At 44.3% G+C, this 15656-nt stretch overlaps 1 protein-coding gene across 1 annotated transcript in view; it reads left to right on the top strand.

Moving 5' to 3' along the window:
* The first annotated feature begins 8608 nt into the window (after positions 1-8608).
* ADAMTS20 (ADAM metallopeptidase with thrombospondin type 1 motif 20) overlaps positions 8609-15656 on the top strand; it is a 263623-nt gene continuing 256575 nt past the window's right edge. The window contains exon 1 of the mRNA XM_073619942.1: positions 8609-9092. Within this exon, the coding sequence (XP_073476043.1) occupies positions 9002-9092 (91 nt within the window). The 5' untranslated portion in view covers positions 8609-9001. The remainder of the gene's footprint in view (positions 9093-15656) is intronic.

Raw genomic sequence — 15656 nt, 5'->3', positions numbered from 1 at the left:
CTGCTGCAACCTTAGATGTGAAACAACCTCCACCTTACTAACTGTACAATTTATAGGCTGCGCTGCTAGTACAAACACATGATCATGTTAACTGAAACCATCATGATTATGGATGAACACAAGTGAGTTATTTCATAACATAAAATGTGCACATAAATCACATGCAAGAAATGATGAGTGAAACATTCAGTGAACAAAAAACGATTAAATAATGTCCATATAGTCATAAACTGGAAGTCTTGTGGGTATAGAAATTGATTGGATAGAGGGAGAAAGACACCCTTCCTTCAAGTGATATAAAGGTTATCTCCGTAAGGAGCGTGATGTTTAAAAGGAATTCCTCCACCTCAAGTAAGGTAAGCCCCTTACCAGATCCAAAGATCTCCTGTCAGAGAGATCATGCACACAGGTGGCTGTGTCCCCCAGCCACTGGGTCTCTGTCAGTGTGTAGATCAAAAGCCACCTCTCCAGGGAATCAACCTAAAAGGTGATTTATCCACTCACAGACCATGGATAAATGAAAAAGAAATACTCCATAGCGTAATCCAGTTTAAAATCCACTTGTAGATGTTGTGATTGTTAGGAGTGTTCACTCCTAACAATCACAACATCTACAAGTGGATTTTAAACTGGATTACGCTATGGAGTATTTCTTTTTCATTTATCCATGGTCTGTGAGTGGATAAATCACCTTTTAGGTTGATTCCCTGGAGAGGTGGCTTTTGATCTACACACTGACAGAGACCCAGTGGCTGGGGGACACAGCCACCTGTGTGCATGATCTCTCTGACAGGAGATCTTTGGATCTGGTAAGGGGCTTACCTTACTTGAGGTGGAGGAATTCCTTTTAAACATCACGCTCCTTACGGAGATAACCTTTATATCACTTGAAGGAAGGGTGTCTTTCTCCCTCTATCCAATCAATTTCTATACCCACAAGACTTCCAGTTTATGACTATATGGACATTATTTAATCGTTTTTTGTTCACTGAATGTTTCACTCATCATTTCTTGCATGTGATTTATGTGCACATTTTATGTTATGAAATAACTCACTTGTGTTCATCCATAATCATGATGGTTTCAGTTAACATGATCATGTGTTTATAGTGACAATTAGTCAAGAGGGTCCAAAAGGCATGGCCCTATACCCACCAAAGGCTGAATCAGACTACCAAATTCTAAATACCCAAAGGCGGCAATAATGAGCATCTGGTTCGGGAGATGAGGAGGCAGAGGAAAAACAAACCCAACAGAGAACAAACGGGAGGCAGACATGGCCGGGATGGGGGTGTGTGTCACCAAAGATCTCCCAGTATCCATTATTAATGTCAATTGAAACATAAACCAATCTGGTTCAATAATGGTATTGGTTTAGAATCTAGGGGACAATAGAAAAAAAATGTATACTTCATGGTTACTCTGTTGGTATAGTACCAACTGATATACATATATTATTATTTTAGCTGACATATACAATGGACTTGGATACATGCTATGCGGGACACACACTCTATCACACAGTTTTTGTCATTTTTTTTTAATCTACACATTTTATTTATTTATTTATTTTATTTTATTTATTTTATTTTTTTATATTGTCCAGTAGATTCTAAGCCAATACCATTATTGAACCAGATTGGTTCATGCATATACATATTTATATCATATACTACTTTACTTTTATGCTGTTATGGCAGCATCTGTTGATACATATGCGTTTATGTTTCAGTTGACATTATTAATGGATACTGGGAGATCTTTGGGGACACACACCCCCATCCCGGCCATGTCTGCCCCCCGTATGTACTCTGTTGGGTTTGTTTTTCCTCTGCCTCCTCAGCTCTCGAGCTGGACGCTCATTATTGCCGCCTTTGAGTATTAAGCATTTGGTAGTCTGACCCAGCCTTTGGTGAGTATAGGGCCATGCCTTTGGACCCTCTTGACTAATTGTCACTATACCATCTCTGTGTTGATACTTCTTTGGTTCATTATACCCCCTACAGATGTACTACTCATGCATCTACCCCTGATGAAGCGAGCATAATCTTGCGAAACACGTTGGGATACTTTTCATGCCTGTGTACTTTACAATTTACATTTTATACCATGATATGTGTAATGACATTTTTTTACTGTATGTATCATTTCAGTGGCTTGGCTATGATTCATGTTGTTTATGTTTGCATGACAATTTTAATACATTTTGAGACTGCATTTACTCTGTCAATTGTTGGCTAACTGCATTCACCTCATTTAAAGTCCCAGGGCGATTTCCTGTATTTGGTTTCTCTATTAATGGGATCGTTCATTGAGATCTCTTTACCTGTGTGATCTCTAGTAGTTTGGTCTCTCTAGCTGTGCAATCTCTAGTAGAGGGATATTGCTAACAGTGAGATCTTTCTATGAGTTGGCTCTCCTAATTAGTGGTGTCTCTCTAGCAATGGGATTTTTCTAGGCTGTAAGCTCTCTCTTTTGGCAAGCTGTTTTTGTAACGGTGGGATTTTAAAGAATGGAATCTTTTTTTAGTAATGTGGTCTCTCTAGTAGTGGGCTCACCCTAATAGTGGGATCTCTCTAGCAGTGGGTTCCTTCTAACTGTGAGCTTTCTCTAGTAGTGGATTCTCCCTAGTTGTGAGATTTCAGGTATTGGGATCTCTCTGGGTGTGACGTCTTTAGTAAGGGGGTTTCTCTATCAGTGGGAATTCTCTATATGAGATCTCTGGTAGTGGGATCACTCTAATGCCCTGTACACACGGTCGGATTTTCCGACGGAAATTGTGTGATAGGACCTTGTTGTCAGAAATTCCGACCGTGTGTAGGCTCCATCACACATTTTCCATCGGATTTTCCAACACACAAAGTTTGAGAGCTTGCTATAAAATTTTCCGACAACAAAATCCGTTGTCGGAAATTCCGATCGTGTGTACACAAATCCGACGCACAAAGTGCCACGCATGCTCAGAATAAATAAAGAGATGAAAGCTATTGGCTACTGCCCTGTTTATAGTCCCGACGTACGCGTTTTACTTCACCGTGTTCAGAATGATCGGATTTTCCAACAACTTTGTGTGACCGTGTGTATGCAAGACAAGTTTGAGCCAACATCCGTCGGAAAAAATCTATGGATTTTGTTGTCGGAATGTCGGATCAATGTCCGACCGTGTGTACGGGGCATTACAGTGAGATATGAGTGGGCTCTCTCTGCTGCTAGGATTTCTCTATATATGTGGACTCTTTTTAGCAGTGGGATATCTCTTACTGTGAGCTCTCTAGTAGTGGAACCTCTCTTGGTGTGGGCTGTTGCTAGCAATGGAATCTTTCTTATTGTAAGATCTTTAATAGTGAGATACTTCTATGAATGAACTCTGTCAATAAGTGGGGTCTCTCTAGTAGTGGGATATTTCTATGAGTACTCTGTTTCTAGCAGTGGAATGTTCAGTAGTGGGATTTCTCTAGCAGTTTACTCTCCCCAGTGATTGGACTTTCTTTTAATGGGATCTTTCTAGCAGTTGAATCTTTTAGCTGTGAGTTATCTAGTAGTGAGATCTCTATAGCAGTTGCATTTCTCTAGTAGTGGGATCTCTATAGCTTTAGGAATCTATACTAGCAGGATCTTACTAGCAGTAAGATTTCTAGTAGTGTGATCTCTCTAGCTGTGGGATTTCTCTAACAGGGAACCTCTCTAGCTGTGAGATGTCTAGTAGTAGGGTCTGTCTAGCTATGAGATCTCTAACAATGGGATCTCTCTGGCTGTGAGATATCTAGCAGTGGGATCTCTCTAGCATTCGATCTCCCTAGCATTGGGATATCTTTATGGGTAGGCTCTCTCCAGTAGTGGGTTCTTTAGCAGTGGTATTTCTATAGCTGTAAGATCTTTCTAACAGTGGGATGTATGATCAGTGGGATCTCTCTATGTGTGGGCTCTAGTTATTATGACTGTTAAGTAGTAGGATCTCTCTAGCTGCGAGAATCTTTTAGCTGTGAGATCTCTAGTAGTGGGATCTCTCTAATGCCACGTACACACGGTTGGAATTTCTGACATCAAATGTTCGATGTGAGCTTGTTGTCGGAAATTCCGACCGTGTGTAGGCTCCATTGGACATTTGTTGTCGGAATTTCCGACAACAAAAATTTGAGAGCTGATTCTCAAATTTTCCGACAACAAAATCCGTTGTCGGAAATTCCCATGGTGTGTGCACAATTCCAATGCACAAAATTCCACGCATACTCGGAATCAAGCAGAAGAGCCGCACTGGCTATTGAACTTTATTTTTCTCGGCTCGTCGTATGTGTTGTATGTCACCGCGTTCTTGACTTTTGATATTTCCGACAGCATTTGTGCGACCGTGTGTATGCAAGACAAGTTTGAGCCAACATCTGTCTGAAATAAATCCAGGATTTTGTTGTCGGAATGTCCGATTGTGTGTACGCGGCATTAGATTAGGCTCTCTCTAGTAGTAAGATCTTTAGTAGTGAGATTCCTCTAGCATTAGGATCTCCCTTGTACTTTTCTTTCTGTAGCAGTGGGGTCTCTCTAGCAGTGGGATCTCTGGTAGTGTATCTATCTTTTTGGTAGTATGATCTCTCTATCAGTGAATCTTTCTAGCTGTGAGGTGTCTAGTAGTAAGGTCTCTTTAGCAGTGGGGTCCTTCTAGTAGTGGGTTCTCTCTCTAATTTTATTTATGTCTATCTAGTGGTGGGCTCTTTAGAAGTGGGCATTGTCTATGAGTGGGCTCTCTGTCGTATTGGACTCTCTCTATGAGTGGGCTCACTGTATAGTAGTGGGCTCACTTTATGAGTGTGCTTTCTCTCTAGCAGTTGGCACTCAGTAGTAGTGCTCTTTCCCTCTGGCAGTGGGCACTCTGTAGTAGTGGGCTCTCTCTCTAGCAGTGGGCAATCTATAGTAGTGCTCTCTCTCTGGCAGTGGGCTCTCTGTGGTAGTGCTCTATCTGTAGCAGTGTGTTCTCTCTGTGAGTGGGCTCTCTGTAGTAGTGCTCTCTATATGCAGCAGTGGACTCCTCTCCCCACCACCAGCCTGGTATGAAGCCACAGCTGTAGTCGGGGGAGTGGTGTGCAGTAGATAGGCTCTCTATATACTGTAGCAGTGGTCTCTCTATATAGAAGTGGTCTCTCTATATAGAAGTGGTCTCTCTCTGTAGCAGTGGTCTCTCTATATAGAAGTGTCGGTCTTCTCTCCCCAGCAGCCTTGTATGCAGCTGTAGTCAGTGGAGCGGTGTGCAGTAGATAGGCTCTCTATATATCAGTGGTCTCCTCTCCCCAGTACCAGCCTGGTATGAAGTTGTAGTCGGAGGAGTGGTGCGCAGTAGATAGGCTCTCTATATATCAGTGGTCTCTCTCTATGAGTGGTCTCCCCTCCCTAGCACCAGCCTGGTATGATGTAGTCGGAGAAGTGGTGAGCAGTAGATAGGCTCTCTATACATCAGTGGTCTCCTCTCCCCACCACCAGCCTGGTATGTAGCTGTAGCCAGAGGAGGGGTGTGCAGTAGATAGGCTCTCTATATATCAGTGGTCTCTCTCTATGAGTGGTCTCTCTGTAGCAGCAAACTCTTTCTATGAGTGGGCTGCTCTGTAGCGGTTGACTTTCTCTATGAGTGGGCTCTCTCTATAGCTGTGGGCTCGCTGTAGTAGTGCTCTATCTAGCAGTGTGCTCTGTGTAGCAGTGGGCTCTCTGTAGTAGGTGCTCTCTCTATAGCAGTGTGCTCTGTGTAGCAATGGACTCTCTCTATGAGTGGGCTCTCTCTACAACAGTGTGCAGCAGTGGTCTCTGTGTAGCAGTGGGCTCTCCCTGTATGAGTGGGCTCTCTCTCTAGCAGTTGGCACTCAGTAGTAGTGCTCTCTCGCTCTAGAAGTGGGCTCTCTATATAGTAGTAGGCTCCCTTGCAGTGGGCAATCTATAGTAGTGCTCTCCTTCTGGCAGTGGGCTCTCTGTAGTAGTGCTCTATCTGTAGCAGTGTGTTCTCTCTGTGAGTGGGCTCTCTATACAGCAGTGGACTCTCTCTCTAGTAGTGGACTCTCTGTAGTAGTGCTCTCTCTGTATGCAGCAGTGGGCTCTTTCTGTAGCAGTGGTCTCCTCTCCCCACCACCAGCCTGATATGAAGCCACAGCTGTAGTCGGGGGGAGTGGTGTGCAGTAGATAAGCTCTCTATATATCAGTGGGCTCTCTCTGTAGAAGTAGTCCCTCTATATAGAGCTTTCTGTGTAGCAGTGATCTCTCTATATAGAAGTGGGCTCTATCTGTAGCAGTGATCTCTCTATATAGAAGTGGGCTCTCTCTATAGCAGTGGTCTCTCTATATAGAAGTGGTATCTCCGTAGCAGTGGGCCCTCTATGTACAGTAGAGGTACGTTCTCTATATAGAAGTGTCGGTTTTCTCTCCCCAGCAGCCTTGTATGAAGCTGTAGTTGGGGGAGTGGTGTGCAGTAGATAGGCTCTCTATATATCAGTGGTCTTTCTCTCTGTCAATGGTCTCCTCTCCCCAGCACCAGCCCGGAGGAGTGGTGTGCAGTAGATAGGCTCTCTATATATCAGTGGTCTCTCTCTATCTACTGCACACCACTCCTCCGGGCTGGTGCTGGGGAGAGGAGACCACTGGTAGGCTCTCTATATATCAGTGGTCTCTCTCTAGCAGTGATCTCCTCTCCCCAGCACCAGCCCAGAGGAGTGTTGTGTAGTAGATAGGCTCTCTATATATCAGTGGTCTTTCTCTCTGTCAATGGTCTTCTCTCCCCAGCGCCAGCCTGGAGGAGTAGTGTGCAGTAGATAGGCTCTATATATCTGTGGCCTCTCTCTCTATCAGTGGTCTCCTCTCCCCAGTACCAGCCCGCAGGAGAGGTGTGCAGACTCTCTATATATCAGTGGTCTCTCTATGAGTGGTGTGCAGTAGATAGGCTCTCTATATATCAGTGGTCTCTCTATGAGTGGTGTGCAGTAGATAGGCTCTCTATATATCAGTGGTCTCTCTATATGAGTGGTGTGCAGTAGATAGGCTCTCCATATATCAGTGGTCTCTCTATATGAGCGGTGTGCAGTAGATAGGCTCTCTATATATCAGTGGTCTCTCTCTGAGTGGTGTGCAGTAGATGGTCTCTATAGATCAGTGGTCTCTCTTTATGAGTGGTGTGCACAGTAGATAGGCTCATTATATACGAGTGGTGTGCAGTAGATAGGCTCATTATATACGAGTGATGTGCAGTAGATAGGCTCATTATATACGAGTGCTGTGCAGTAGATAGGCTCATTATATACGAGTGGTGTGCAGTAGATAGGCTCATTTTATACGAGTGGTGTGCAGTAGATAGGCTCATTATATACAAGTGGTGTGCACAGTAGATAGGCTCATTATATACGAGTGGTGTGCAGTAGATAGGCTCATTATATACGAGTGCTGTGCACAGTAGATAGGCTCATTATATACGAGTGGTGTGCACAGTAGATAGGCTCATTATATACGAGTGCTGTGCAGTAGATAGGCTCATTATATACGAGTGCTGTGCAGTAGATAGGCTCATTATATACGAGTGCTGTGCAGTAGATAGGCTCATTATATACGAGTGGTGTGCAGTAGATAGGCTCATTATATACGAGTGGTGTGCACAGTAGATAGGCTCATTATATACGAGTGGTGTGCAGTAAATAGGCTCATTATATACGAGTGGTGTGCAGTAGATAGGCTCATTATATACGAGTGGTGTGCACAGTAGATAGGCTCATTATATACCAGTGGTGTGCGTAGTAGATAGGCTCATTATATACCAGTGGTGTGCGCAGTAGATAGGCTCATTATATACCAGTGGTGTGCAGTAGATAGGCTCATTATATACGAGTGGTGTGCAGTAGATAGGCTCATTATATACGAGTGGTGTGCAGTAGATAGGCTCATTATATACGAGTGGTGTGCACAGTAGATAGGCTCATTATATACGAGTGGTGTGCACAGTAGATAGGCTCATTATATACGAGTGGTGTGCACAGTAGATAGGCTCATTATATACGAGTGGTGTGCACAGTAGATAGGCTCATTATATACGAGTGGTGCACAGTAGATAGGCTCATTATATACGAGTGGTGTGCACAGTAGATAGGCTCATTATATACGAGTGGTGTGCACAGTAGATAGGCTCATTATAGACGAGTGGTGTGCACAGTAGATAGGCTCATTATATACGATTGGTGTGCACAGTAGATAGGCTCATTATATACGAGTGGTGCACAGTAGATAGGCTCATTATATACGAGTGGTGTGCACAGTAGATAGGCTCATTATATACGAGTGGTGTGCACAGTAGATAGGCTCATTATATACGAGTGGTGTGCACAGTAGATAGGCTCATTATATACGAGTGGTGCACAGTAGATAGGCTCATTATATACGAGTGGTGTGCACAGTAGATAGGCTCATTATATACGAGTGGTGCACAGTAGATAGGCTCATTATATACGAGTGGTGTGCACAGTAGATAGGCTCATTATATATGAGTGGTGTGCACAGTAGATAGGCTCATTATATACGAGTGGGTGTGCACAGTAGATAGGCTCATTATATAGGAGTGGTGTGCAGTAGATAGTGTGAGTTCCAGTCAGAAGGGGTCTGCTGTACATTTGTGAGGGGCTGGCCCAGAAGGCGGGCTCTCGTTTGATGTCGGTCGGCTCGTGGGCTGGTCAGAGAGTTGCTGGCACTTCTCTGTCTCTCGCTCGCTCCGTGTCTCTCCCTCGGGTGAGGTGACACACATGTGCTGGGAGTTGTGACCTCGTAGTACCGGCGGAGAGCGGCGTTTTGCCCTGAGGAGCGGGCTTTGCCCTGAGGAGCGGCTTTTGCCCTGAGAAGAGATGTCCGGAGAGGAGAGGCAGGCACTGCTGAAGAGGGAGAAGCTGTGAGGGCTGAGCGGGGCTTGGAGGGGCTCAGGTTGGGGGAGAGCGGAGTGAAGGGGAGAGCGGAGTGAAGGGGAGAGGGTCCCTAGCCCCTGTGTCCGGGGGAGAACATGCTGGTTACAAACTGGTTGGCGGGGCTGATCTGTCATCTATGCTTTCTGCACACTCGGTCCTTGGAAAGCCGGCTTCACCCCAAGCAAGGTAATGCAACAAGTCACTGACAGCATGGGACTAACAGCCTGTATGTGAGCCGGCCTGCATGGCGAGGGTTAACCCCAATCTACTGATGTGGCCCACGTTCTTGTAATGAATGGAAGTTGGTGCCAACCTTATGGAATGTATGAGGGGCACAGTCTGGGGAACCACAAGTACAGCAAGCAATGCTACAACTTCTATTAAAGTGCATGGATAACCTATACCTTACTTTTCTCAGTTTTGGATACAGTAGGAGAGGTTTAAACCCCTGTCAGGTTATTTGCTGAGTCCCCTTATGAAGATTTCTCTTCACTTCCTTTCATGGAGACACAACAGTAAAGTCAGGGAAATTCTGTCCCCAATGGAAGATTAACCTTCTGTTTCTGTACTGGGGATAACGTTACATTTTTTGCATTTTCCAACATTTTTAAGGTGACAAAAGCCAACAAAACTGAGGTTGGATCACCCCAGAGGGGTCATAGTAATAAAAACAGCCAAGGATCCCCCACCCTACTCAGGTCATCCTCCCAGTAGCTGTCCATTATTGGACCGTGCCCACCATAACATGGACACCATTGTATTTGGCCAGATAAAAATAGAGTGCACCTCCCAGAGAGATGAGAGCGACTCTAATGGTTCCCGGCTGACCAATCATTAACCCAAAAGAAAGTAAAAAGCAAAGTGCACATCATTCAAAGCAAAAGATGTCCTATCGTGATGGCTCACTTGGTTTTTAAGAAGTGCCAAAGATGAGGTCCTTCGTTACCATTCATTACTAGTCGTACACTAATTTCTCACTGTCTGCTAGTGCATGTTGCTGCTATATACTATCACTGAAGTACATGTAATCATATTAACATCTAATGAACCAAGAGATTGTAAGCTCCTTTGGGCAAGGCTTTTTATTTCTTGTATTTGTATATTAGAATTTGTTTTGGTATAGCCTTGTATAAATGGAAAGCTCAAATCCAACAAAAAGCTGTTTTCTTCTTTTCTCTCTCTTTTTTTTTTTTCTTGCTTTCAATAGAGTGGGGAGATTTCTTTTGATTTTTTATTCCTGTGACACCAGAACATGTGAAGGGAACAAGGGTCACTGGGACAAGAGGGGCTTAGACTAAGCCTGGGTTCGCACCTGTGAGTGGGCATCAGCACACATGTGGGCTGCCCAACGCATGACAGGTGCACTAAAGAGGTGCTACAATGCATCCATGTTAGCAAGGTGCATTAGAATGCTATTACAGAATAATGGCACCGCAGTGCACCTTCAAAAGGACTTGTTTATTTGTATGTTGTGGGAAATCACATAAACAGGAGCTAATAAAACCCACTCAGAGTTTTTATTTAAAGAGTGATTTTGCTGATTTCTTTGGAGAGATTTCTTATCAATTCCTGTCTCAGACAGCCCCAAAACGTGACAGGTCTTCTCCATCTCTAGTAGAAATAAGTCACATTCACCTGGACTTGATCTGTATTGAAAATGTTTTGTAGCTTCTTCAAGCCACTTCCTGAGTTCTAATGAGTGTTACAACATTATTTACAAACTGCACACTACTATTTTGTTAATAATGTGCTGAACTTCTAAGGGATGTGGTGCTATAACCCACCTATCAGTCCAGAATATATGTAAAGAGTCATCCCAGTATTTATACCCACACAGGTAGCACAGACACAACCATCATGAAATGTCTAAGATTAGGTTCACACCTATGCGGCTCTGCTCTAGGTGAATGAGCTGCTGTGTTCCTGCACCTTTTTTTAAAAAATGCAGCCGAGGGAAATGGCATGGTGCTTTTGTACCATGCAATTTCCCACAAACAACCATGCGCTGCGTTTTCAAATTCGTGGGGGTCCCTTTAAAGTAAAAGTTCAGCCAAAAACTAACTAATGCCGGCCATACACGGTTCGAATTTCGTAAGAATTTTCTTTCGAAAATCGTATAAAAGAATTTTCGTATGAATTTCGCACCGTTAGTGGGCTGCAACAACAGCCGATTTTTGTGCGGCACTCGGACATGTTGGAAATTTTTAGAAAAACGAACGATTTTCTAATCAATGATGGGAGAATCATGCGAGAAATGTAATAAGAAAAGAAAATTTACGGAGAGAAAAGAAGATTCCCGGCCACGAAAATTCTTTTCTGTAGCAACATGCGGTGAAATTGAAGGCTTTGTCTGCCGAATTTCGAAAATCAATGGTGGCATCATCGGATCACAAAAAAACGAACATTCTGATTTTGAAAAGAAAATTAGTTCGAAATTCGACCGTGTATGGCCTGCTTAAGGAGCGGCCATACACGGTTCGAATCTCAGCCAGTTTCTGCTGATTCGAACCGTTCATGGGCAGGCTGAATGTACCAAGTTGATTAATTGATCAACTTAGGTACAACCAGCCTGCCGGATTATCTTGCGATCATTGATAGCAGCTCCTAAAGCTGCTAGCAATGATCACTGTCCTCTTCTGGCAGAGATGGCTTCCCCCGTCCCCCTGCCAGGAGAAGATAATTGCTCGGTTGCAGGAAATAAATTTGCGCCATGTATGGCCAGCCTAGCTCTAAATCTACTGGCAACCACATTCTAAGACTAATCTATCTAACCCTGTAAACCAAAAATCGCTGTACTTACCTTTCCTGCAGCTGGTCCAGTCTCACGCTGAGTTGTCAGTGGCTGCTTCTCTGTGTAGGTGTGTGCAGGAGAGGCAGCCGACAACGGAAGCTCCTCTACACAGCATCCTCCACTGGAGACCGGACTGGAGCGGCTTCAGAAAAGGTATGTATAGCAATTTTTGCTTCACAGAGTTACATAGATTAGTCTCATGAATGAGAGAATGAATGGCAGCCCCCCCCCCCCCCCCCGTCTGCAAAGACGCTGGGAGTTTTGGCTGCGGTTGGCTGCAGGTGAGGGACTAAGTGCAATTTACTCGCTGTCCCACACCTGCAACTACCTACACAAGTGTGAACCTAGCCTAAATATTGATTGTCCAAGAGTAGGATGGCAGTTGTAAATATTGTGGAACCACTCTGTTCTAGTTACAAAATCCCATCCTTGGTGTCAGGAAGGTATTAAAGCTTACCTTGATAAAGTAGAGCCTTCTCAGATATCTTCTCCTCTCAAAAATTGAACTTTACTCAATCATCATTGACTATTTTTAATTTGTATGCTGCTAGCATTAGTAAGTAGATAGGAAAGTTTGTTTTTTTTTAGATTTCTTCAGTTACTTCCTGGTCTCCAGGCCTATGCAAATAATGTCGTACATCCCAGGAGTTTTCAGGAGGGGAGGGTGGGCTTTCTCAGCTAAGCACATCCTCTTGTCTGCATGTCTGAGCTAAGGGCAGACAGATTCCAGGAAGTAAATGCTACATGAATCATCTGCCATTACCCAAGATGGCCATGGCCAAAAATGCTAGGGTGGTGAGGGGGCGGTTTTTTAAAGTGATTTCTTAGCTAAATAAAGCATGGGGACATGAATGGGGCAGTTTGCTTTTCCACTTTAAATAAATCTAGGCTGAAGTTGGGCATTGAGAGTAATGGGCAAATTGCTATGGTGCCCCTCTGACAGGTGTCATGGACTGATTCGATGCGCAGACTCCAAGTGACAATTGGCCTTCACCAGAGCTCCTGATGGTGGAGATAGGCAGAAAACCATAGTGGTCCTGATTTTCTTTGCTGCAAACACACACTAGGTCATGGCACTTAGGATGACAGCACCAAGGAGGGGGTGGTTGGAATAGAAAGGTTGTGGTAACTGTCCATAGGGCTGAAGACCAGAGAGTAGTCAGGTCCAGGCAGGGGTTGAGGCAAGCAGGAAAGTAGTCAAGCCCCAGAAGAGGTCTAGGAAGGTGGCACGCAAGAGAGTAGTCAGATCGGTTTGGGTCAGCAGCAAGCAGACAACTGGCAGGTAAGTATTATATTATTTTTGCTCTCAGGTAACTGGCAATAAGACAGCACCTGCCACTTTAACCACTTTAATACAGGGCAATTTTCCCCTTTCCTGCCCAGGACAATTTTCAGCTTTCAGCGCTGTTACACTTTGAATGAAAATTGCGCGGTCATGCAACACTGTAAATTTTTATCATTTTCTTCCCACAAATAGAGCTTTCTTTTGGTGGTATTTGCTCACCACTGGGGTTTTTATTTTCTGCTAAACAAACTAAAAAAGACTGAAATTTTTGAAAAAAAATGTTTTTCTTTGTTTCTGTATTAAAATTTTGTCTTCTCTTTCACTGACGGGCACTGATGAGGTGGCACTGATGGGCACTGATGAGTTGGCACTGATAAGGTGGCACTGATGAGGATGCACTAATATGCAGCACTGATGGGCACGGATAGGCGGCACTGATATGCAGTACTGATGGGCACTGATAGGCGGCATTGATGGACACTGATAGGTGGCACCGATGGGTACTAATAGGCGGCACTGATATGCAGCACTGATGGGCACTGATAGGCAGCCCTGATGGACACTGATAGGTGGCACTGATGGGCACTGCCAGGTGGCAATGATGGGCACTGACAGGCAGCACTGATAGGTACTAATAAATGGCACTGATGGCCACTAATAAATGGCACTGATGGGCACTGATAGGTGGCACTGACAGGCGGCACTGATGGCACTAATAGATGGCACCGATGGGCACTAATAGATGGCACTGATAGGCAGCACTGATGATGAGGTACTGACAGCCTTTACTGATGGGCACTGACTGGCATTTGTGAAGGGCACAGGTGGGCACTGACTAGCATTTTGGTGGGCACTTACTGGGAGCTGATGGGCAGTGATTGGCAGATGTGATGGGCACCTCTGATGGGGGCTGAGCTGATAACCAATGTGCTGATTATCAGCACAGACCCCCCTCTGACAGGGAGAGCCGCCGATTGGCTCTCCCTGTCAGCGCGAACCGAGCAAAGCCATTTACTGGCACTTCCTGGTTACACAAATGAATGAAAACAAAAAACAAAAATGTGATTTTGAGCAGTGATCTAGTAGCCTGGGAAAAATTTCCTATAGGTATGGTGTTGTTGAAAAAGTTGTGACACAAAACTATTATATTGCATAAAAGTGCCTAAGTGCATACACAATAAATATATAATCAAATAGTATATTCATAAATACACAGCTAATACATATAAAATAGATCAATCTGAATAACTGGTAAGTGTTCCCAGAAATGCTGGTAAAAAATGTGCCAATAATAATAGATGAGTACAATAAATAGTGAATAGTCCAAAAATGTGGTGAATGGAAAGGCTAGGTCCTCATAAATGGTTGAACTGTGATAGGAAGTCCTAGATGGGGATGCAGTGCGCTTCCAATGGGTGATTTCTTAAACATGGGTAATAGTGGTGTTGCCCTTTAAAACTTCATGTAAATATGGTCTCCCAGAACTCTCACCTCAAGGCTGGTAAATTATAGCATCTGTGAGTTCGGGTCCGTGGACGTTGCCACTGCGGTATGTCAGCGCGGTAGACTGTAAGTTTCTCCTCCAGGATCCCCTGCTGAGGTTCCTCCTCTGCTGTCACTTCCAGCAATGTCTCCTCTCTACTTCGTACCTCCTGTATCTGACATCACTTCCTGTCTGTGTTACAAGCTGTGATCAGCTGTGATTGGTTACAGCTGATCACGTGGTGAAGAGCCTCTGTCAGAGGCTCTTTACCTAGATCGGAGTTGCAGTCTGTCAGAGTGACACACCACACTACCGATCACCGCGCTGTGCAGACCCCCCGGGCATGCGATTGCAGCTTATCCTGCTGGACGTCATATGACATCCAGTCAGGATAATGCAACCACTGCCCGGCCATCATTCTGCTATAGGCCGGGCGGGAAGTGGTTAAAGACTGATGCTTAAATACCCTTTTGATAAGAGGACACACAGGCATTGTTACAAGGAACATTGAAGGCAGTGGAGGTCCTAGGAATCCTGGAAATCCTGGAAGACCCAGCAGGGATCCTGTGAATACTAGAGGTCCTAGGTGTCCTGGAAATCCTGGAAGATCCAGAAGAAATCCTGTGAGTACTGGAGGACCTAGGAATCCTGGAAATCCTGGAAGATCTGACACTAGAAGCTTAGGGTGCTCTAGTAAAAGTGACAAAAGGGGAGCTCATGGAAAGCAGGTTCAGGCTCCTCACCTTCATTAATGGGCAAAATGCAGGTTTGCTTTATTGTAGAGCTGTGTAAAATATTAAGGCTGCATAAGCTACATCAGTAATAGGTAGCATACACTGTTTTACTTTTAGTTTTATTCTTTGACAGAGATCCACTATATTTTCTAAAGTAAATCACCTTTGGGTAAAAAACAAGCGAATATGAACACATAGCATGTAAAACCTGTCCTTATTAAAACTTGCATGTCAATATATGAAATGGATTAGCTATAATTTGCTTCTGATTTATAAGTGCTCTATATTGCAGAAGCAGGTGCTGTGACACGAGTAGTGTAAGATGAGGACCTGCTGATAGGGTGTAGCAAGTGGCATCACTCAGAGTACAGTTACATGTGGGTGCCATGCAACTGGTTGGGAAAGCATTGTTTTGAGATATAAATAATATTAGTTGAAGGGAATCTGTCGGGGTAGA

Source organism: Aquarana catesbeiana, linkage group LG03 (assembly GCF_042186555.1).
Source record: "Aquarana catesbeiana isolate 2022-GZ linkage group LG03, ASM4218655v1, whole genome shotgun sequence".
NCBI lineage: Eukaryota > Metazoa > Chordata > Amphibia > Anura > Ranidae > Aquarana > Aquarana catesbeiana.
This window is presented reverse-complemented; position numbering and strand designations above follow the sequence as displayed.